The sequence below is a fragment of the Mya arenaria genome, chromosome 5 (genome assembly GCF_026914265.1).
Source record: "Mya arenaria isolate MELC-2E11 chromosome 5, ASM2691426v1".
NCBI classification, from domain to species: Eukaryota; Metazoa; Mollusca; class Bivalvia; order Myida; family Myidae; genus Mya; species Mya arenaria.
In genome coordinates, this window is record NC_069126.1 from 9,708,324 (window position 1) to 9,733,974 (window position 25,651).

The following is a 25,651-nucleotide window of genomic DNA, read 5'->3' on the forward strand; positions in this document are numbered from 1 at the left end:
CATGAACTGTATTGCACTGCATGGACTGTATTACACGACATGGACTGTATTACACTGCATGGACTGTATTACACGACATGGACTGTATTACACTGCATGGACTGTATTACACGACATGGACTGTATTACACTGCATGGACTGTATTACACGACATGGACTGTATTACACTACATGGACTGTATTACACGACATGGACTGTATTACACTACATGGACTGTATTACACGACATGGACTGTATTACACGACATGGACTGTATTACACTGCATGGACTGTATTACACGACATGGACTGTATTACACTGCATGGACTGTATTACACGACATGGACTGTATTACACTGCATGGACTGTATTACACTGCATGGACTGTATTACACTGCATGGACTGTATTACACTGCATGGACTGTATTACACTGCATGGACTGTATTACACTACATGGACTGTATTACACTACATGGACTGTATTACACTACATGGACTGTATTACACTACATGAATTGTATTACTTACACTTCATGGACTGTATTACAGAGTCAGTAAGACACAGGCTTCTCTCTGTACATAAATGCACTGTTATTGCACGAAAGCCATCTTTTATGGTAAGCTTAGGCCACTCCTTTTTATTTTTTGGTTTACAAGAATTTTGGGAAAAAATGTCCACCGGGTGGTCAAAAAAAAAAAAAAAAAAAAAGGAAAAAAGTCACAAAACATACTCTTAACTCTTAATGGGTGAAAATCAGAGAACAACATAAAATCATTGAAAATCTTTATCATTTACTTAACATTTTAAATTTTTAAACTGCTATAAATGCGTGTTTTAATACACTCAAAGTTTCAAAGTTCTAATCAACACACAGTTTAAATCTTACATACTGTGCATATAAAACATCAATGAAATTGACTATAAAACATATTGACATTTATAAACTACACTTTTTATCAAAGATACATTGAATATCACTCAGCAAGACATTTGTTTAGCTTTAAGGGTAAGCTTAAGCAAAAGAGAATGCAGAACACTTAAAAACTGACCAATATTAAATTGAAAAAAGAGAAGGCGAATTTAACGCATTAAAATACACAAAAATTGCACTGTATTAAAACAATACTTTACATTTTCTAAACATTGTTTCAGTTATTTCAATATTGGAAAATGTCAAAAAAGTTAAATAATTACCAAATAAGGAAGTAACATTTTATGAAGACATTTGAGCTTTAATATTGTGAAAACAATTCCTGAAAACCTGAAAACCAAACTAGACCTAGATTTGAGTGTTAATACCCCTTACCATGTGGGGTCCAAGTTGTGTGTAACCCGATCCATGCTAAGTCCGGATATTTTCGGACCGGGATATTTACCATGGGATGTTCACCAAATCCATTTCAAATTCAAATCTTGCAGTAAATTATCACATCAGTACATAAAAATCACAAAGCAAAATAATAAATCTAGCATGTGACTTAACTTTATGTACCAATGACAGCAAACTGACAGAGAAATCCATAATTATGTATCAGATATTTTCATCTTCTACCAACTCCGCCATTTTGTGTTATATGAATACATGCGTTCACAGGGCATCTATACTTCATGCTTGTTTTTTTTTTTTTCATTTTAAAGAGTATTCCTTGGTTACAGCAACAAATCTCATTAATAGTGATATATCAATTTTATTACAAATTGAAATGGACTTATTCAAAATAGTTTTCCGTGTTGTTTTATCTAAATGTTTTGCACACAACTCCCGGCATTAGTAAATGTCATTGACACATGTGTTCAACTTTCATTGTTTTTACTCTACTATTAACCCAAACATGAAAAAACATGTAATCTGGAATAAACACAAGCTTAGCATTGACTCAATGACAAGTATTTCCAAACCATTCTCTGATTTAAAATCCAACCACCGACCGAACTTGTGAAACTAGGTCACCGGTGTCAACTTAGAAATTTTACTTTCGATTTCACCACTCACACTTAGTGCACTGTTTTTTGATATTTAACCATAAAATGTTATAAAATGTTTTTCTCACACATAATTTACAGATATTTGTGTCTACTAATTCGATGGCAGCCGCTGACATTTTTTATCTATAAACAACAATATTTTCATGACCTAAATTGGCGGGAGAAAAACAACAATCACGCGACAGTTATTGTTTGTGTCGGCTGTTAAATTTGCCAATGTTTATTGCTATTGCTTTTTTAACAACTCATGCATATTTTGATTAATTATGTCATACAAAGAATGACTGCATTCGTACTCTTGTCTATTCATGTTTTTTTTCGATTCGCACCAATCTCAATACCGTCCGAAAAATAATTTTGAAAAAAAAAGTGAAATTCATTTTTTATTTTTTTTGTACTTTTCGGAAAATTAGACCCGCCGGTTTTGTAAACCAATTTATATAAAAGTAGTGGCCTTAGCTATAATTCTGCACAGATAGCTATAATAATGTATTATGTGTTATTTTGTGTCCACTGCATCTGCAATTTATTGTTGTACTTTCCTTCATCAGAAATGGTTTCAATGTTATAACTGACCAGGTAGCCTAGAAACAAAGATGTCCCCCATTACAAGTTGATAATATGTCGCAGTTGAACTAGCCATTAGTGGTCAATAGGTCAAAGTATCACTGGTGGACAACACAGCTAATTACATTTATTTATAGACAGACAATTATCTCAACCTCAATACGTTGCTTTTGGTTTATTATCATTATGAATAATTATATTGTAACTTTTGTTTGCTGATATGAGATAAAAGTTTGCCTGACCTCCTTTTTGTTTCTCCTGTGCATGGCAGACTCATAGGTTGTGTTGCCTGTGTAGTACAGCAGACTCGTGGGGGGTGTCGCTTGTGTAGTATGGCAGACTCATAGGGTGTGTCGCCTGTGTAGTACAGCAGACTCGTGGGGGGTGTCGCTTGTGTAGTATGGCAGACTCATAGGTTGTGTTGCCTGTGTAGTACAGCAGACTCGTGGGGGGTGTCGCTTGTGTAGTATGGCAGACTCATAGGGTGTGCCGCCTGTGTAGTATGGCGGACTTGTAGGGTGTGTCGCCTGTGTAGTATGGCAGACTTGTAGGGTGTGTCGCCTGTGTATTATGGCAGACTCCTAGGGGTTGTCGCCTGTTTAGTACGGCAGACTTGTAGGTTGTGTTGCCTGTGTATGCTACTTATATGTGTCGCCTGTGTAGTATGGCAGACTCATAGGTTGTGTCGCCTGTGTATTATGGCAGACTCCTAGGGGTTGTCACCTGTTTAGTATGGCAGACTCGTAGGTTGAGTTGTCTGTGTATGCTACTCGTATGTGTCGCCTGTGTAGTACGGCAGATTCATAGGTTGTGTTGCCTGTGTATGCTACTCGTATGTGTCGCCTGTGTAGTACGGCAGACTCATAGGTTGTGTCGCCTGTGTATTATGGCAGACTCCTAGTGGTTGTCGCCTGTTTAGTACGGCAGACTCATAGGTTAAGTTGTCTGTAGATTATGGCAGACTCATAGGTTGTGTGGCCTGTGTATTATGGCAGACTCGTAGGTTGTGTTGTCTGCCTAGCATGGCTGATACACAGTGATAATTTTGTCAGCAATGTCAGGCATTGTCATCTGTTCCATTGACTGCAGGGTCCGATTTTCTTGTCAGCTCTCTAACTTAAATTTGCTTTCTCCAATCTTTACCAAACTTGGCAGCAATGATTATTAGCATATATTTCAACTGAGTTCATTTAACAGTCAGATTGCTGAAGGCACTGAAGATTTATGGCCATTGAATTTTCCTTAAGTAATGGCGCTTACATCAGGCGACACATCCAATTGGCAGAATACTAGCCTCAGTATGCAAAATAAAAAAATCTTGTGTTGCTGCACTAGTTAAATACACACATAAAACAAGGCAGAGTGTTCTGTCTTTGAATTACTGTCATTACACATGTGTTGTAATAGTTTGAAGTTTTTAAGACAGGCACACGGTAGTAAAGTTAATTTCTTACTTCATTGTCACTGTAATTTCTGAGTTTAGATGGTACCAGGTTGAACTAAAATGCATTTTTGAGGAAGAGGTTGATGTTCTGTTAACTTTATTTCTTGTTAATGTTTTGGTGTTGATTTGTTTCCTTGTTATTGTTTCGTTCCTTCTTCCTTTTTATTGCCTCAATCGCATCCAGTGTGATTTGTTTAGACTAGACCAATACACAGATGATATCAGAGTTGATGGTCATCCAAAACATTCCCCATTTTTCTGACTTCACAAATTTGGATGAGATAATGTTTCGCTAAAGGTATGACGGAAGAAGATACTGTTGTTAAGTACATTAGTTGACACAGCTACCACAGCTATGTATGGTATGTGAAATATTCAGGCCATGCTCATTTCTCTACCTAGACATCCTTCAGTGCACCAATTCTTTCTCTTCTTACATAGGGTGGCAGTCTAGTTCTACATACCTGAACGTGTGGCAATGTTGTACTTTTATATAATGTTATGAAAATCTCTAGATTGTGTTCATGATGGTTTTATGTGATATATACCCCTTCAAAACAAAGTTTGGGGGGAGGGGGGTATACATAGAAGTGAACTTGTCAGACAGTAGGTCAGTCGCTTGTTTGTTTTTTTGGACGATAACTGATAGGGTTAACAGATTTTAATTTTTTGTACATACTTTAACACAAATAAAATGCTATACAAACCCCCGTTTTTTAACAGAGTTATGTCCACTTTTCAACTAAGAACTTGTATAATAAACAACTGTGTCTGGACCATGACTTAATGTGCTGTCTGCCTTTCTTGCCCATCCATCCAATGCTGTTGTTTTCCAAATCAAGTCTAGTAAACTGCTGTTATGCAGCTAATACAGCTAAATTGTGTAGCCTTACTCTGTTTACTATTGAACATCATTCCAGCATTGATCGTCAATTATCTGCATGAAAATGTTGCATATAACAGTTAACAGCCCTGCGCTTTCTCCATGGATTGATTTCCTATCTGCAGAAAACTGCACTCATGTGGGAGTTAAAAAATGGATGGAATCAATTTTTATTGGTTCTTCGTTGGTCCTGTAAGCTTAATCAAGAGTACAATCTTTTTTTCCCCTCTTTGAACATTCGAAGCCAATCAGCAATATCATTGATTCTTGCACCGAATGACACAAGTGTCAATGTTTACTCAATTAATTAGTCGAAACAGTTAATTTGATGGGAATGCAAAGTTGTAGGTTTTACTGAACATTGAAAAGATGTGGTCCATTATTGTCTTGAATCAATTGATTTTCAATGATTGTGGTAATGTGGTCAGTGCCTCTTGACATTTTCTGACTTATATTAATGGTTTGTACAGTAACAATAGCATTAGGAGTGTAAAGTAATTTACACTTCAAGATGTGAGAGGAAAAAAATATCATAAGTGATTCTGTTTGAATGTCACTTGGAACTCTTTTGCGTTCATTTTTTATTTACAATTCTCTCTTCCTTAGTCTGTTAAGGTGACCATATTTCGCAGACGCTAGATGGGAAACTAAGAAGTGGAACATTCCCAACACTTTCCTAATGCAGCGACGTAACATTCCATAGCAGACCATTTGTTTTTCGAACATCTGACATTTAATGGTATTGCGTTCTTAAGACATTTTGTCTGCAGTGCTTTGCAAGGCAGAAAAAAGAAGAGAATTATTCCCAAAAGTGGAAGTAAATACGGGAATGTATTAATGTCCTACCCCTGGTCTAGACACATTGATTATCTGTCTTTGTTAATGACCACATTTAACCATTGCAGATGTATTCTGTGGAGTTTTGATGATTTACTTTGTACATTTTCTCAGCATTGTCTAGTCTCGCTCCTGTAGTTGATGTCTCGGATGTTCCAGGGGGCTTTTAACTGATGGATGGGGGCAGGAACGTTCCTTAAGCGGGGAACGACAAATTACTTGCCCTTGGGTTTGGGCTCGGAATTATGAGATGAAATATCTGTCCATTACAGGAAGCCGTTCTGTACATGTAAGAATAACCAGAAATCAGGACCATTTTTACTAAGAGTCTCTTATTATTTAATTTTGATAATTGTATTGTTGTTCATGGCAACTGTGGTAAAGACTTATTTTCAAAACAAACAAAATGATTATATATATATACAATGATAAATTCAAGAGGAAAATCATTCCATCTCACCTTTGTCTAAATGGCACTGCTTCCTTGTAATGGCAAACTCCTGAATTTATCTTAATAATTGTCATAATCAGTATGATCTATTAAGTCATGAATACATTGTTATTTTAGAAAACTCATGGTTCCTGCTGTTCATGGGAAAAAATTTATAATATCATGCATCAAAAACCACGACTTACAGTACAAAAATGCTTTAAGCATGCAAGGAATTTGATTCAAAAAAACATAAGTAACTATATGTAATAAGTATGTATAGAGCGAGGACAGCTATTGGATTACGTAGAATGTATGGTTATAAATACTCCCCATTCAGGAACAGTGATATTTGCAGTCTTTAACACCAAATATGCTTTCATTTCCAATACAAGTACTGCCAATATATAACTTAAGTATTGCTTTATTGTTTGACCCTGTTTAGTAAAGAGAAAGGGCTCTAGGGGCCAGTAATATGGGCCACTAGGCCTAAAACTAGGCATAATCCTGTGTCTAGTCAGCTGGCCCATTTACCACACTGCTCTACTATAAATAGACACACTGCACAGCAACAGACTAATCAAGATGGCGAATACCCTTCTCTGATTGGTCGAGCTCTGGTTCAATGGCTATAACATGCTCTAGGCAGATATGATAATTATAGCTGGTCATGTGACATAAACACAGCTGGCTAAATCAAGCATGGCTGCCTACATTTCTTATTAATGTTTGACAGGTTAATTGTTTTCCTGTCAAGTATTGATGGCTGTGTGAAATCTGATAAAGTGATGGGAACGGTGATCTACAGCCTTGTGTTCTAATGTGATAATCTTTCAGTGTTCCATTCAGAATATTGAAGAATTTCAAACATCAGAATTGCTTGCATGTTCAGGCAGATGTCCTAAGTAATGAATGAAAACTTAATTAATTCTTCATGTGTGTTCATGATTAATTGATATTCTGGATTGGCTAATGGGAAAACCTACCTTGTGCACTTTATTTCTGGATTTATTGGTGTTTCTGTGAGATTTTTGTGTTTCTTTTTAGAGAGGGTAACTTTTTAAACTATTTATAGAATTTGACTTTGTGTGTACATGTATGATCCTGTCAATCATACCTTCACTTCCCGTTTAAGTTTGTTTAGGAATGTCATGTGACTTTTTAAAATACATGTGAAAGTTCACTTCATGTTTCAACACATAACACACGTTCATGGGCAATCTTTGTCAATATACAGCTTCTGCAGTGCATGATTTTGATGGAATATTTTGAATAGTTACGTGTGAGCAAACTTCTAGTTCAAGGGGATTGGAGCTTTCTGGCTTCAAGAGTTTGGATGCTTGTGTTTTAGTGTGTTAAATGTTGCACACATCTAGTGGTCAGTTCTACGTACCGCCCGGATACTCCGTTGACAGATGTGCGTACGATCGTGTCGTTAACTCCATGTGCGGACTCCATCTGCAGTCTGACAACAAAGGTATAATAGATTTGTAGACACAACGTAGTTACTCTAAATACTTAATGTACCTGGTGACGTTTTAGACCTGTGGGACACAGGACATTATTGCTCATTTTGAAAGCTAGTGCAAATGGTAAGATCATTGGTTCAAACTGATCTCTGTGTTAACCAGCTGGGTCAGCAGGCTCTGTCAGGACTTGGTAGTGTTCTTACAACATGGTTTGGAGTCTGCACTTGGCACACAACTTAAACCTTTACTCTGCCAAGACTTTTTCATAACAATGGACTTACTCGGTACAACATTTCTTCTCGACGGTTGCCTTATCAGCTGTTGTTTGACCGTTTGTCTGGCAGGTGTGTCAACAATCACACAGCCTTATTGTTCATATTGTGCAATCTCCGTATGTTATCACGGTGACATCTTGTGAGTCAAATATCACAGAAATCATTTCTTAATTCTCAGCTTAACTCATTTTTCCCGCAGAACAGCATGGCATGATTCAATAGTATGAAGATTTCATTCGTTTTGAAAGCCCATTTACCCATGTTTTATATTGATAAACATTATTCCTTAATATTCTGAAGAAGATTCATTCAGGGGCAAAAACAATATTTGAGAACAAACTCAAAAATAACAAATTGCACTCGATATGTTATATGCATAGTCAATGGCCTTATCTACATATCATGCAATAATTGTCGCATTTGAATTTTGCTAAATTTAAAACAATCAGATTAGATTTCCATTCTTTATATTAGTACTATTTATATATTATATATATATATATATATATATATATATATATATATATATATATATATATATATATATATATATATACACTATTTAAATATTGTTTTCAATACTTTTTGATGTTTGGGCCTGGAGCTTGGAATACAGGGGACACTTACATATCACATTATGTTCATCAATTCTTCACTGCAGTATTAGACTGTTCTGCATTTAGTTGCTCTGCTATCGCCCATTGCCCTTATTCTTTGCCTTTATTTTTTGATATATCCATGCATTACCATTTATTTCAATGTTTCCACCATTGTTTTCATTTGCATTCTTTCATGATTGTGTTAAGGATTACCTTACAGTAATTACAGCCAATTTACAATAACAACAAGCAAATAACAGTGTTTCCATTGGGTTCATTATTTCTTGAGATTGGCTTCATTATTACTTGACCTCACATCTTCTTGCATGAGACTTCTTGGGTGTACTTATCTTTCCAATATTCATATATTTCACTTATTTGCATTTCTTGTCCCTCAAACAAAACCAGACGTGCAGAAATATGCAGAGATACCCATTGGAACTTGCAGAAACTCTGTTGGAAGCTGTTATCAAAATTCTAGGAATGTTTTGGGTTTTATGACTTTCACAAATGTTAATTTTCTAGGAAGGCATCAGTGCAGAAATCAGCAGTGCATTTGCTGCAACAAGCCAGTTTGTTGATTTCACCCATCACTTTGTATGTAGATTTTCAGACAGGTTACAGACTGTTTCCGTAGTTTTTTGTTTTGTGCATTTTTGTATTTTTGATTTTCAGTTGGGTATGTTGTTTCTAATTTTAGGAGAAAAAGACCCATTTTGGATCATCAATGTCTTTAGTGTCACAGTGTGTGTGTTAATAAGTACCAGCTGCCACTGCAGGTAGTGTTGCGCCTCTTTGCTGGTGTTCCAGTGGTCATGGGTATAAGCCCTGCACTGGAGACCTTTTTCCCCACAAGGTTTCCAATATACATCTCTTGTCAACCAGTAAAGTCTGTTTCTTTCGTCAGTCACTAAGAAAACCATTTTGCAGGTCAGTTTCGTAGGTATGCTATAGAGGGATATTGTATTCATATATCATAAGAAGTTACTGCCAATATCATACATTTATGAATGAAATGAATACCCATAACTGTATTTAAATGTGTGTCTTGATACGAAGCCAGGCCACATAAAGGTCCACTTCTATGTCTACATTCATACAAATAGTCACACCACAGATTTAAATCTCCTTGGCGCAAACCTTGCATGTACCCATTGATCCACCTTAGCCAATGTTCCTTTGTTTATATTTTGCGTTTCTGATTAAGTAATGAACATAGATTAAAATTAAAATCAACTTTAGTATGGACAGTTGCTTTGCTTGGATAATGGATAGATTATTTATTCTACTTTTGGATTAATGATTTTACAGATAATGTGGATATTGTCAATGTAAGTTAGAAAACTTGTGTGAAAATGCTGTGGTATTCATGTCTGTTCTTGCCAGGTTTAGTTACAGCCATACAAATACAGTATGATTCTTTCAAATGCAGTTCATACATGACTGTATTGATTAAAGGAAGTAATTGAAATCATTGTGTTTGTTTTTGTCCTTCTTTTGCCTTCAATATAGCTTCAAAAAAAGGTGTTTATTAAGCAACATTTAATATTTACTTATTTAAAAGCTTGCTATATTTAAACAACTGAATGCAGGGTTGATCTGATGATTGGTGCATCAATGATTTATCAGTGATGATCTATTAATAACTGTATATCCAGGTAGATAAAGATCTTGCAAATAGTTATGAATGAACTTGCTACCCAGCCAGTTGTCAGCTGATCAAGATAAACCCATGAAGGCTACCAAAACCTGTCTAATCTTGACCACAATTGTTATGGCCAGTGTTAAATGGCTGATGCATAAATCAGTGGGAAAACTTTTATCTCAGCAGCATCATCTATATATAGATGTGACTGCTACCCTATAGCCCTATTTTTTCTAACTGTGGAGGTCCTTTTCTTTGGTGAAATAAAGGTTCTATCCTCCTGACCTACATTGGGGCTGCCCCCAATCTGGATGTTAGGTTAGGTCATGTGTGCACCTGAGGGGGCTGTAAATATTTGCATTGGCCTTGTTACTGGTTGGGTTTATGATTTGCAACACAGGTCAATTTCACTGAATGTTATCAGTCTCAATCAACTATGGTTGTTTATGTTATGTCTGGCCTAAATTATAACATACCTGTCCATTAGGTAAATTGTGTTTTCCAATTTTTGCCTATGGACCTTCAACTCGAGTTTGGTTTTAAAAACGTCACCATTAGGGTGCTGCAGAAGAGGGACAGTGCATTGACAAATTTGAACATTATGAATTTGAAAAGGAATTGCATTTGGTTACTTGGAGTAATATTAGGTTTCAACTGCCAAAGTTTGTATGTATTCATAAACATATAATATGTATTAACCAAAACAATCAAAATGTTGGACAGTCTCAAGCATTTAATTTTATAAAGCCTTAAAGGCAGGAGGGTACCCATGGTGGTCTTCAAAATTGGTGATTCCAAAAATGGAAAAAAGGTTGCAGCACCCATCCAAAACTCTTTAGCTTAAACCCTAACCAGGAGATGTGAGAATTTAGCCTTATATTATTCAGTCATGGCAGACTTTATGATGAAAAAGCCGGAGTTCTCACACAAAGTGCTTGGCATCATATTTTTCAACAAACCTTGCTTTATAAAATCAAGTAAATGAGAAAGCTTTGAAAACATTTAACCAATGCATGGGTTGCAAGCTTGTGCTTATTTCCACCACTGTTATGTTTTATTTTACCAATGGGACATTGCCCCAAGATGGCCATTCATTGACTAGGTGTAACCTAAATGAGTTTAAGGATGCTCTTGGTGACTGTTAGTCATGCCTTTTATTAGCTGAAGATACACGTACCATAGTGAGCCATATAATAGCCATTAGTGTTTTGATGTTTGGCCACATGCCATGTATGAAAGGAACCATGCAGGTGGACAGTATTATTTAATGCAGACATTTTCTTAAAACATTAAAGGCAGTACCTGGTCATTCTGAATTGTGATTTTTTAAAGGGAAAAGAAATGGCAATTCCAGTGGTACCAGCTGGTCAGTCATATTTATGATATTAGAGGCAAATCATGGAATACCACAGCTGGGGTCAATTGATAACACTGAACATGGTATTAGGTATCCAGGAGTTTAATTTTGGCTACTTTTCACTTTAAAACAATTTACGATTGTTTGATAGTATTACTAGGTAGATCAATCAATACAGAATTTAGCTAATTGTTTAAGCAAAAGAATAAACAATTTTATAATTGGCCTCAGGTGTCTTCCCAGAGAATTCTCCAGCTTGTTCACATTTAAAGAGTGTTGCTGGTATTTATTAATATTGGCTAAATTGAATTAGAATCAATGTATTAAGTTAATCTCTTGATGAATTTTGCGTTAATGCCAGGTGTTTAAATGGTCTGCCATGTACAGATGCTGTATGAGTGACCAGAGGATAGTGTCAGTGAGAAATTCAGAAGTCCATGACATTGTTTACAGCCACTTTGTAGAGGTAGTGTCTGATGGATATGTATATCTCTGTATTTTCAGGGTCAACATGCACCTATCATTTATTGACGACTAGCATTAGAGTAGGGTGAAATGCAATTTCTGGTGTAGCTTTTTATAATATCTGAATTTCTGTACTTTTAGGCCAGGTGTCGAAAGGTCGCCATGTACCGATGGTTTACGGGCGACTAGCGGAGGCGGAGCAAATTGTCATCATGACAGACGCGCTGCAGCAGCAGCAGGAAATGGCCGCCATGCAGAATAGAATACCAACAAACTTCCGTGACGCGTCTGCGGCACCCCTACGCAAGCTGAGCGTCGACCTCATAAAAACGTACAAACACATCAATGAGGTTAGTGTGGTTGAATTTCCGGCCTTTAATTCAATCTAGTAAAATGTTGCCAACTTTTTAAAAGCATTTATGTTAAAAATGTACTAAATACGTTTTCCATTCATGTTTACATTATTAGCAAACATTCCAATTTTTTTTAGTGTGAACATCAAGGATTGTGTACTAGATGTTTAACAATCTAATTTTGTAAAATTGTTGCTAAATTAAGTAAATTGTCAATTTTGTATTCTCTATATGGGCTCATATGGTCTCACATATAAATTTGTACGTTTGATATGGCTGTTTCACAGTTTTACTTGATCATAACACTAAACCGAGGTTGCTCAGGATCATGAAATCCAGAAACTTAAGTCATTGTCCTTTTCAACAACCTTTTCTGTAGAGTTGAGAAATCTCGAAGTAAGTTGCCATAGTTTGTTCCTTTTATAGTGTTCTTTTAGTATTGAGTGAGCATAGATTTAAACTCCATCAATAACGTGTACAATGATGGGATAAGAAAATAAAAACTTCCCCTTAAGCTATTCTCAGCCTATTAAAGTTCCGAGAAAAATGTAATTTAGCAGTCCATGTTTGATTGTAAGGGAAGATTACACTCCCTGGAAGTGAAACATTTCAAGGAAATCTGATACACTGCGATCTTCCCACATTAGAAATCATATTTAGACCAAATAAGCCTAGTAACTGGAGTCTGAGTAAGGTCAGTGGAGCAGGATTGTACATTGATCCGCGTTGTCAAACAATCTGCATTGATCCTGCACTACGAGATAAATGCCTTTTGGCCGCATACGAGCAACGAGCTTCATGCATATGTATGTTTTAGTAATAACCAATAATTTTCTGGACCATGCAGATTCAGCAAATTTGCTTGCAATTTCATATGCCCAGACTGAAATGCCACCCATAACAGCATCAGGGGGATTTATAAATAGTAATACTCACTAACATTTATATTTTTATTTTCTTGAGTTAACTTGATTGGGAAAATACGGAACATTTCAAATTGAGGAAACATCCTTAATAATAAGATGAAGCTATTACCATTAATATTTGCTAAGTTATGCCATGGGAAAATGTTATATCCAATATCCCCCCCCCCCCCAATTCTTTTTTTCATTTGAATGTCATTGAATTACTCAATTATGAAATATAACCTGATAAGATTGCAACCTTTTGATGCATGGCAATTCTTTTTGATGTACCAAGATAAAACACTATAAATTTATGTAAAAATCTTAAATTAGAAGTAAAGCAGTTGCTTAATATATTCAGAAAACCATTATTTTAATTGATATTAGTTTTTATTGCTAATTTATGTTGTCATGGTAATTTCAATAATATAATTGAAAAGCATAACCCCTGAAGTGTCCCATCAGAAACTAAAAAGTTTGATAATAAAGATCAATATTACTGTCTTAATTTACCAAACTGTTCCCATGGTAACCAGACAGTGGGTTGCTCTGCCCACCAAGAGGATGAAGGTTTTCTTATTGCTCTAGGCAATTTGTAAACACAGGGGAGACAGGTCCTAGACACCAAGGTACATAGGCAACTGCATACACAGACTAATATGGGTGTAGGGTATTAATAATGGGGGTAACCATAAAAAGTGTTTTTGATTATTTCTAATATGAGCAAGCCGCCTTCTATTCTATATATGGATTGTCAAGAAAGCTACGATAAATTATACTAAGTCTCTCTCATTGCCACGGTGTTGCGCGAGCATGTGATCTTGTGTTGTGGAGAAACCGGAGTCCCGCAGAAAACCCACTTGTCTGGCTTGGTGACCACTAACCAAACCCACATGCGCCCATGCTGGGAATCTAACGCTGGTCGCCTTGGTGAGAGCGCTTACAACTGCGCTAAACGGACAATCTATAGCTTTGAGGTTTTCAACTTGCTTGATAAAACTAATGTAGAGTAAAACTTTGAACAAATAACCTTGCAGCGTCCTTGATAATGCCATAACTCTGAGCTTTAGTCATAAAGTGGCCTTGGTTTTAATTCAGTATATGTCAAGCTGTTTGAGAGCCTTAGCGCTAGACTGTTGTAATACCTTCAATTCCTATATTGAGTTACAAGCAATTGGATTAAGCCATTCATGTTGTTTTATATCAACTGATTGTGATATAGCTAGCCTGTAATGTAAAAAAGTGTCTGAATTCATCATATTGTTGTCCAATTTCTAGAGCACATAGCCCTGCAGTACGCTGTTCCAGTATAGGCCCATAGTAATTTGTGATGTATAAATAGGGCTAGAAGCAAGCAATAGTGGGGTTGTCCGAGGTGAAAGTGACCAGCTGTGCAGCCATTCAACTGCTTGTTGATCATATAGATAAACTGATGACAGTTGATATCCACTATTCATTTCAATCTTGGTGCCCTTAATGATGGTAGTTGACTGTTAGTCTAGGAGACTTAAGTGGGAGGTCTTTAAATGTGACAGTGCCTTGAAAACAAGAGTGGTTTGGGCATCCAATGTTGTTTTACCATTTTTATTTCTGTTAATAATTTAAATGATGATTGATTGAAGTTATATGTAAATATGCCATGATAGTAAATACTTTTTTTGTCATAATGGCAAAGGACAGTTCTATTATCAATCCCTTGGATAGAGTTGTACAAAATCAATGTTTTATTAAACAGTGAATGTGTGGTAAGGTTTTGGCGGGAAAATATTAGGGTCAAGAGGCAGGATACTATGAAAAACCACATTAACCCCTTGACTGCAGGAAATGTTGTGAAAGTGAATGTGACCCTGACCATTATCAGTTGATCTCAAATCCTCTAAATGCAATATTCTGTCAAGGTTGCTTCAAACCTGTTGTATAGAATCTCTGTTGCTATCTTGTAACATATTTTGTTTGTTAAGAATCACGTTTATCAAATTACTTTTGCATCTATTTAGATTCGAAACGCATATACAAAATTATGGTGTGGTTTTTTTGAAGATCTTTTACATTTAAAGATTTTAAAGCACCTAAACAGGATGGGTGTTCATAACTAGGGTATGTTTTAGTGGATACCACTTACAGGATCTATGCATAAAGGATCTTATCTTGAATGTCAGAAATAAGGTCGTTTACAGAAAAAAGTCGGAGATTTTAAACTCACTGTGATAACTAAATAGTATCATTCTATTTTCTTTTTGTCATCATTATGTGCATACTAATTAAGGTTCTTTGATCTGAATGATATACTTTACTAATTGATAAACAACTTTCTTGATGCCTTGGATATAAAATGGGTCAAAAACTGGATAAGTTGGTTAAGTACATGATAATAATATACCTGTTTACAATAACAGCTGTCTATGAATGGAGTAAAAGAGTACATGGTGTTTGTTGTGAAATAGAATATTTTCAAGTCTGGTAATTAGTTCAGTGTGAGTGCCCGACTTCTTGAAGCTATAAAAGGTACAAGCATGCTGAGGGTTTTTCAAAACTTTGTGATATACAGTGCAGAGTGGTCCTCTGGGAGAGGGGACCGTCAACTAATGTTCAAAGGATTAATTGAGGCTCGGAAAGCTGTTGGGAGTTTGTCTTTTTTAAACTCATCTTTCAAGAATTGTGATTCTTTTTCTCGGAATTAAAATGTTCAAACTGCCCTTTATCTTAAATACAGAAGTTGAAGCTTTGTGAGTGCTTTTCGCATTACACATTTTAGTATTGGAATGCATATTAAATGTTCAGCTGAGTTATCTTAATGTCAGGCATAATTAACTGTTACTGGTGTTAAGCAATAACATGGCAAAGCAATGAGACCCAGAATTGCATCCTAGCTGAACAGAATCAGGACTCAGTGTTACTGTTTTTCGTTTGTTTGGGTTTAATGTAGATGTTGCAAAATCTTAAGTGCATCTCAAATCTAGGGTGTCTTTCCTTCCTTATGAATGTGAAGTGCCTTGGCTTCACATCAGGATTCTATTCTTTTAAGTTATACATGTGTATGATTTATGCATTTTATTGGACGTTAATGGTTTGTATCCTTATAAAGTTCTTAGATCAAGGAAACCCTGTTTGAATTCTATGTGCATTAGTAGTTTCTGTTATGATTTCAAAAATAAACACAGTGCATATGGGCAAATAAGCTTTGTTGGTTGTAAGGAACTGAAGTTGATTTTATAATGGAGGTGTAAATAAACACATCACAACTGGATCATATAGGTCAGATGTAACAATGAGAAACAACAATAGATGGCTTCATAGTTTGAAGTGTTGTTTATCATACAGATTGTCAACAATAGGCATTCCATTAATTTGATCAACTTTTATGGAACACTTAAATTCTGTCAAAGTGACCATACTTTCTTGCAACACAGATATTTCGAATGGGACAAATTTATGCTTGACCCGACCCTAGAGGTCAGCTGGGACACAAGTTTGTTGATAAAATAACATCAGCAGTGTTGTTTTTTGCTGGAATTCTTTCGCTTGGAACTCCTGAAGTGGATGATTCACTTTGATAAACATTTATCATATAAACAATAGATCTTCCTCGAAGTTTGAACATGCTTAGAGTTTTTGTACAAGGACCATTCCGGCAATCGCTGAGGGTGTTGGGGTCACAGAACACTTTAAATGGGTGGAAAAATGCCTCACAACATGCCATACTGGCTCCGATTTCGGAACTAGACTTCACCAAAACTGAGGAACACTTGGACATAAAAGCCTTAAAGGAAAATGTTGATTCGCTGGAACATGTCATTGATCAGGTACCATGATTTGTACCATTATGTTTGTATAAGTATTGAACCTCTGAGCTAAAGCAGGTAAGTTATTTCTCAAAGAGACTCTGTATTCCAAGGAGTGTAGAAGTAAGATTGTGAAACAGCCATATCATAATATAAAAACTGAGATTTGATTGGACAGGATCTAGTGTAACCAAAGTTTATTCGTTTAAAAATACAACTGGGTTGTTAGCATTATAGGGTGAAAAAAGTGGTTCCTGGAAAAAGAAATAAATATTTGCATAATATCTGTCTACAGTTTCCTGTTATACCAGTTGAGAATACCATCATCTTATAGCCCACAAAAAATGGAATGCTTAGATATTTGCCTGAAATGCGTCACTTTCCTGTTTTATTGTAAACAATATTAAGAATTCTGTTTATACTGCCATAACAATTCAGTATTTGATAACAAGCATTGTTTCTCCAGAGTTGTGATCCATGGTGTGATTTCATGGCACTTGTATGACTTCAATTATAATTCAATTAATTCTTCTTTTACTCAGGTGTACTATGCAAAGAAGAAGCGGCGTGCGGCTCCAGGTGCGCAGGGTGATGAAAGCGGGCACAAGAAGGGCAAGGTCAACGTGCACGCGTACAACGACGGCTACGATGACCCAAACCACGACTACATCGTTAACCCTGGCGAGAAATGGCTCGACAGATATGAGATCGATTCGCTAATCGGGAAAGGCTCCTTTGGTCAGGTAGGCAGCAGTTTACAGTTGAAAATGAAGTTAAAAAAATTAAAAACATTTTTTGGATTGAATACTGAGCGGGATCAACTGTTTTAGCAATTATATTCTAATGGGTTTTGTCCTATATGGGAATAGTCATTAATGAAAGCCTTAAAGGCAAAAAAAAAAATCCATTTTAGAAATAAAAACAAAACTATAACAGCTATTAGTGAAATAAATGTGTTTGTCGCACATACTGCATTTGTCACTGGGATTTCAAGTGCATCATGACAGTTAACAAAGATGGCAGTGTACAAGGGGAAGAGGGGCACCTGCCACATAATGGATTTAATTGCTGGTTATTGCGGCTGGTTGCCTGAATTTTTGCCTAAAATTGATTAAAATTCAGACAAGGTTGGTAATAAAATTTGTGTTAGAAAGGTAAAATTTGTGTTAGAAAGGAGAACTTATTTACTGTTTTTCACACAATTTTTATTGTTCTATAATTGAATTGATAGATTAAGACTGGCAGCTGCCATTTTGTTGATGTTATTGTTAGTGAAGTCTGTCATAGCAGTTATAATGTGTCAAGTAAGTTATATTTGTTTTGACCATTGGCCACCAAATGAGCATGTTAAAATATAATATAATTAATTCATGTAATACGTACTTGAACTAAAACAGAAAAATAAATAGAACATTTTCTAATGGAATCAATAATAAAGCCTTTGGACTGAACTTAGCATTCAACGCCAGAACTGTTAATGAAATAGGGCTAGTGATAATTTGTGACATTTTTTGCAAAATCCAATAAATGCTTTAAAATCAAGAAATATTCTTATGCTATCATTTTACATGGTCATAGAGAAACTTTTGTTCTTATTAAATTTCTGCTCATGTAAAAACTATAGAGTTGTTAAATACTTAATTCTCACTTTAGGGACACAATACTTCAGTCAGAGGGAAGTGTATAGAATGTCAACTCTCACACATGCTTAAACTTGAACTGAGCAATTCAATCGAACAATTTAAATGCTGTAAGGTACAATTTTATCACATTGGCGGGTCAATAAAAATGACAATAATAGTTTTGGCGGGTAGAATTAACGGATTTCAACTGCACTGTTTACACTGTAAACATAGACACAGTTTTGCGCCTTTCGGCTTGGGGCATGAATCATTATGTACCCTTACTGTAGTTTATGATTAAACCTGTCTGAAATTGTCTGATTCAAGACAGGAGATGCCGTTTAAAACTTGTGCTTGTAGATAACAATGCTGGGATTTCTTCATGTTTTGTCTGGGAAGCCTGTTAATACAAGAGAGTTAGTTGGGACAAGTTGAAACAGAACAACAGTCATGCTATATTATTAATACATAGGATGCCAAGTATATTTCATTGTTTCAATGTTTATCACTATTTTACTTTCAAAAAATATCCAATTAAAATAGTTAATGATTGCAGCAATTTAACCTCTAAATTTCTTTAACAAGTGTTGATGGAGAGCATGCTTAAAGTTTAAATAAAATTAAATTAATTAAAATACTAAATGGAACTGGCGATCATTTATGAGAAGCTCAATCAAGTTCATATTGGTCACCAGTGTAACATTAACAAATAAAATGACTGTCCAAAGAAGGTTAGCATTTTTGGATCAATTAGCATTCTATTCTGGGTGGATCTGATATGATTCAAGTACTGTAAGTTTTTCCTCACCTGAACCCTGCTCACCATGTGTTCAACTAGGTGGTTACCCCACCCACCACAGTATACATGTAACTAGCTTGGTCATTAACCATGTGATGGCTGATGGAACTGTCAAGATAGCATCACTTCCCTGATACAAGCTGGCATATAGGTGATAGGGCATTGTTATACCCTGGTGATCAAACAATAAACAACAATTCCTTTCAGACTTTTTTAGTGACTTGTACATTCTTAGTCTGTGTTGTTTTGCTTTTAGGATTCTTTTGGGGTACAAGAACTATGTAAATTGTGTTCCCCCCCCCCCCCCCCCCCCCCCCCCCCCCCCCCCCCCCCCCCCCATCAGGTTGGGCATAATTCTTATCTTTCTGTGTCAAGCTGTATTATCTCTGAATATTTGATGCTTATAAGAAATATGTTGTAAACTGTTCCTATGGAAATGAATTGAAGCTGGACTCGTCAAAAGGTTTGTTAAGCAGCTCCAGACTGGTGATTTGAAAACTTGAATTCTGTAAAAACAAGCAGGAAATTTGATAAGATTTGATAATCTAGAGGTAATTTGGTTTAAAAAAAAAACAGGCAAAGTGCAGCACACTTATCAGATCTTGCACTATTCAGCATCAAAATAGAAATATTTGGAATGTAACCTCTGCCTTGTATGTAATTTGATATACAGTATATATATATATCAAGGGTGAATGCTGAAAAGATGTAAGTGCTTTAATTCTTAATGTCGTTTACAATGTTATACTTCCATTCCCTAATTTTAACATTCAATCATTGTGTATGCCTTCTTTGAAGTTTATAAGCAGGAATTAGTGTGGCCTAATTTACAATGAAGTCAATTTGATGGGAATTTTATGATAATTGATATAAAATCCCCACCACAATCATTTCCTCAATTTTAACAGGAAATTGGATTAGGAAAGAAAAAAAATGCTTCACATGACTAATGCAGGAAATAAAGCAAGAATTTCATCCTTATTGTTCAATGTAATTGATGTATACAAGAGCAAAATGTTTGTAGCCAATTAAAAAAAAATCAAGGTTGACAAGTTTTTGTGTTGTAAGATTTGATGTCAAAATAGCGAAGAAAAGGATTGAAAACTACGCAATTGTAATTACGGAGTAAAAAATAAAACAGAAATACCACTTACTGGTTTGACAAGAAGATGGGTTATAGATCTATTAGATTGCAATTCGATTGTGTCTGCATCCCAGACACTGTAGGAATCTAGTGTCTACGTGCTGCCGCTCTAAACTGTATATATTGACATTATGATGCTACTCCTGAAAGGACTGGATACAATTATTCCCCACATTGTGTCTGGACTTGATAGACATGGTCTAGCTGCTGTACTTCTCTTTTGCTCAATTATGTGGGCTGTGTAGGACCAATACTGACCAGACAAATGAGGGCGATGCTCAGGGCTCCCCCTGGTCATTATCTGTTCAAAGATTGTCTTTAAACAAACAAGTTATGCAACCAAATATATCAGGTGATGTACAAGTGTTGCATAGCAACGAACTCTTCAAAAGGGAAAATGAAGTCTGGTGAAACAGTTATCTTTACTTAATTGCTTGGCGTGTCCGCTTCCAATTTAAAGTACTGAGTTGCAATGCATTCCAATTTCTCTATATGCATTAGATGGTTTTAGGCTTGCAAATTACAAAAGATGTTAACTCTTAACTCAGATTGAGTAACGACTGCACAGGAATGCTGTATACCTGTAATTTCCACCTTCACTTGCTTGCTCTTGAAATAGTTTTTGCATTGTTATCCAGTATTCCACAACATCTCTCATGTAAACCAACAGGGTTGCAGAGTTTTTCAGGTAGAATCTGTAGACTCAGCTGAAAATGGAGTGATAGAGTTGCTGTCTGGGTTTTGCCTGATTTTATGAAATATGGAAATGAAAAGTAAAGTGTAAAGGCTTTATTGAGACTTCAGACTGGTTAAGCCAGTTTGTCTCAGGTCTTGGAAGGTGTAAGACAAAAAAGAATGACAGAAACATTATCTTTTGGTTCATTGCTCTAAGTTCTCTTGTCTGCTATGTTACAGTTTGCTTCCTTTAATTCAATTAGACATTTAATATAAATCCTTTGTTATCAAAATCCAGGATTATGAAAGTCATTTTTGACAGAATGATATGACATTTATGATAAGATCAAAGATGGAAGTATATTATGTATTTAATACAGTTGGAGCTCTCTGTGGTAGTGGCAAGGTTGTTCACAGTTAGGAGGCTATCATCCTAGTTTTTAGGTGTTCATGATCAGAAATTGGCAAGAAATGAACAAAGTATATCAATCTGTTTAAATAAACACAAAATAAATTAAATCCTGTGAATTAAGCATGAAATAGAAGTTTCATTGAGTTGATTTCTAAAAAAATAAATAACTTGCTTCCTGTAACAGTTAAAACCATTCTATATTGAAGCAAACAGTGGATAACTTTTTATGTGTATAGGTCTGTAGGGCAGCGAGATCCATGGTGTTCATAGCACATTATGTGTCTGACAGCTACATCATTACAGACCACACTATGTCATCTTAGGTACCTGTCATAGGGTCATCAGAATGTCAAAGAAAACGAGTATCACTAGAATATACATGTACATACTGGTTGCTTGAATGTTACAGGTGGTAAAGGCGTATGATCATGCAGACCAGGAACCGGTGGCCATCAAAATCATCAAGAACAAGAAACCATTCCTCAACCAGGCCCAGATAGAAGTTAAACTTCTAGAACTCATGAACAAACATGATGCAGAAAACAAATATTATATTGGTAAGAATAAATGATAAATCCTAGAGATGTGATCCACAGGATCTTGTATTCATCATTTCAACATTTGAATACAGCAATTATTATATTTGGTGAGCTGAAACATTTAAAGGCACTATTTTGATGTTTAAATTTCATGAATTTTGCATTTGAAGCACACCTTAATTATTTGTATACATATGAGGAAAACCAAGCTTTGTCAACTGGTTATTTTTAGGCTTGGGCGCATCTTTAACTTACTTGATTGGTCACATTTGGATGAATATTGGCCGTAACTAAACATAAACCCTGTTAGTTTTGTAGTTTGTTCATTTTTATAGGCAAAGGGAGGAAACTCCCAATACATAATACTGCACTTGACTTGAGTATTTTCTGTGAAAGATTTTCGTACATAATCAAACATCTTTTTTCTATTTCAGTGAAACTAAAGAGACATTTTATGTTCAGAAATCACCTGTGCTTAGTGTTTGAACTTCTTTCCTACAACCTGTATGACTTGTTACGGAATACAAACTTTAGAGGCGTCTCATTAAACTTGACTAGAAAGTTTGCCCAACAGTTGTGTACGGCATTGTTATTTCTGGCCACGCCAGAGTTAAATATAATTCACTGTGATTTGAAACCAGAGAACATCCTTCTGTGCAACCCTAAGCGTAGTGCAATTAAAATTGTGGATTTTGGGAGTTCGTGTCAACTTGGTCAAAGGGTAAGTATTTAAATTGTCTCTCTCTCTCTCTCTCTATATATATATATAATATATAAAATCTTAGTATACAAACATCTAGATGACTGCCCTGTTGTGTATGAGTGTATTAGCATTGGCTATATATAACTTTTTGAAAAAGATGTGCATAATACTGGTTTGACGTGATAAGACTTGAAACTGGAATAGAGTGATCATTTTATAGTTCTTCATAATCTATATTCAACAGAACATTCTATATACAATTAACAATGTTTTCTTCACACATTTTTAGATATACCAGTACATCCAGTCTCGGTTTTACCGTTCTCCGGAGGTGTTACTTGGAATCCCATACGACCTCGCCATCGACATGTGGAGCCTGGGCTGTATCCTCGTGGAGATGCACACTGGAGAACCGCTCTTTGCGGGCTCAAACGAGGTATGTACTATTAATGGATCATTCTTTGTGAGGTATAAGCTGACATTTTGTAGTAAACTTCAAAATTCTACAGGCAGAATCAATGGTACTGACTCTCCAAAAAAATGACTTAATCATGACACTGACACATGTTGATGTAGCCAGTATTACATCTTTTTCAAGTTAGAAATAGTAACTGTAAGAAAATGCTCTACATAAATTGGACTACTCTAGTGTGCTGTATGATGAACCATTGTCTCCATAAACCATTGTACATCGTGCACCATCACTGTAGTCTGACGTAAACCATCATTAAGCATTGTCCATCGTTAACCATCATCATCCGTTGTAAACCATCTTAAAGATAAGGATCAATAATTCACACTGGTGTTAAGCAAAACAGTTGTACACATATTTATTGTTTAGTGAAGATGTTGAACTCATGATTTTTTATGCCCTTACTCTTTTAGTTTGATCAGATGATGAAGATAGTAGAGGTCCTAGGAATGCCGCCAAAACACATCCTGGACCAGGCCCCGAAGGCCCGCAAGTACTTTGACCAGCTCCCAGATGGATCATACATCTGCAAGAAACCCAAGGATGGCAAAAAGGTAGGCTTATCTTGGTATCTGGGAGGCTAGTCTAGGTGCCTAGCGGAAGGATAAGAGAAGTGACTTGAGCCCTCTTTGGAGGATAAAGAAGTTCCAAAAAGCCTGTTAGAGGAATGAAATTTCCATAGATGACTTTAAATGATATGGGGGAAAATGCACACCAGTTGAAATGAACAAAATGAGAAGATGTCTTTTATATGCGGAAATTAGTTGCTGTTTGTTGATCTCTGGCTGGGTATAAAACAGTCATACCAGTAATTAGATGCTACTGCAATTTGATTATTTTTATGAAAGTAATTGTAACTTAATGAATTAACTATAAAAAAGGTTCTTATCTGGGTTTATTTGAAGTTTAATGTCCTTATGTTGTTTTTAATGTTTTTAAAAAAGACAAGAATTCATTAAAAATGTTTGAAGTTCAAGGCAGGAGAGGAATATAAGTGTCTGAGGCAATTACAAACCAATTAAAAGATGAGACACTTCAAAAAAAATTATTAAAGTGAAGAAAAAAACAAAACAGAATTTCCCTTCTGACACTTAATGACTGTACTTCCATGAATTGCAGTTAACAATAGTTGGGTAAATTACTGAGAAAAGTCACTTAAAACTTAAGACTTTATACCAGCTGAGGCGGGGTGAGTTGGTCACATAAAGATCTATAAATACTTTCAGGTCAATATATTGGGTTAAACTGTTGTTTGCTTATGCTAATCTAGGTCTTGCATTACGGTGTCTTGCATACCTTAAGACGGTGAAAGATCACTGATTGAATGGCACCAGATTGATAAAAGTTCCATGCCGCCAATTGCCTCTTCAGATGAAGAACAAGTTATTTGTAGATTATTATGAATTCTTGGAAATGATCTGTTCCTGTAAAACAAATCTATGAATGGAAAAAGTCTGATAAACTCACAGCATCTGACACTGACAGTTTCATCCATTCAGAGAATGTAATATCATGATGATTGAAGTGAAACTAGCACCTGAGTACGTCTCTCAAATGAACATTCAGAACTTATACATTATCATTGTATGGTATATGTAAATCTATGGATATGATGTTTTGTTGGGTTGGGTTTTTATATTCTAATCACCTATTTAGAGTATTTAATTTAATTGCATTCAATTCCTAATATTCTGCTATCATATCATCCAGTACAAGCACACGGGGACGCGGAAGCTTCATGATGTTATTGGGGCAGAGACGGGAGGTCCCGGAGGACGGCGGGCCGGAGAGCCAGGCCATACTGTTGCAGATTACCTGAAGTTCAAGGACTTAATCCTCCGCATGCTAGATTATGACCCCAAGACCCGGATAACGCCGTACTATGCGCTCCAGCATAATTTCTTTAAGAAGACGACGGATGAGAGTACTAATACATCAAACAGTACATCAACGAGCCCGGCTATGGAGCAGCACAACGTGGCCAGCCCCACAGGTATGACAGTGTACGTTCACTACTCGTCTTATTTTACTACCTTTGTGTTCTAAAATATCACTATGATGTTACCTATGGTACTATCCAGTCTGGTCAATAACTTGATGTAATGTGTCACCTGACTGAAAACCAAAAGGCTGCAAAGAAAGGGGAACTTAATGCTTTTATTTCATAAATAAAACAAATATTTCATTAGTATGTAAAAAAAACAACAGGAAAAATAGTACATAAAACTCTTAGCCTCTCTTTTTATAATGTTTGCTATATATATATATATATATATATATATAAATAAAATTTACGATTTAG

At 35.8% G+C, this 25,651-nt stretch overlaps 1 protein-coding gene across 7 annotated transcripts in view; it reads left to right on the top strand.

Moving 5' to 3' along the window:
- LOC128234005 (dual specificity tyrosine-phosphorylation-regulated kinase 1A-like) overlaps positions 1–25,651 on the top strand; it is a 37,824-nt gene that overhangs the window by 8,192 nt on the left and 3,981 nt on the right. For 2 of the 7 annotated variants that reach the window (XM_052947935.1, XM_052947929.1), the window contains exons 2-8: positions 12,085–12,293; positions 17,526–17,726; positions 22,045–22,192; positions 22,609–22,895; positions 23,167–23,313; positions 23,763–23,903; positions 25,060–25,342. In XM_052947935.1, the coding sequence (XP_052803895.1) occupies positions 12,114–12,293; positions 17,526–17,726; positions 22,045–22,192; positions 22,609–22,895; positions 23,167–23,313; positions 23,763–23,903; positions 25,060–25,342 (1,387 nt within the window). In that variant the 5' untranslated portion in view covers positions 12,085–12,113. Of the gene's footprint in view, positions 1–6,864; positions 7,611–12,084; positions 12,294–15,733; positions 15,928–16,522; positions 17,005–17,525; positions 17,727–22,044; positions 22,193–22,608; positions 22,896–23,166; positions 23,314–23,762; positions 23,904–25,059; positions 25,353–25,651 lie in introns of those variants that run through there. The other 5 variants (XM_052947930.1, XM_052947931.1, XM_052947934.1 and 2 more) reach the window with 5 other exon arrangements.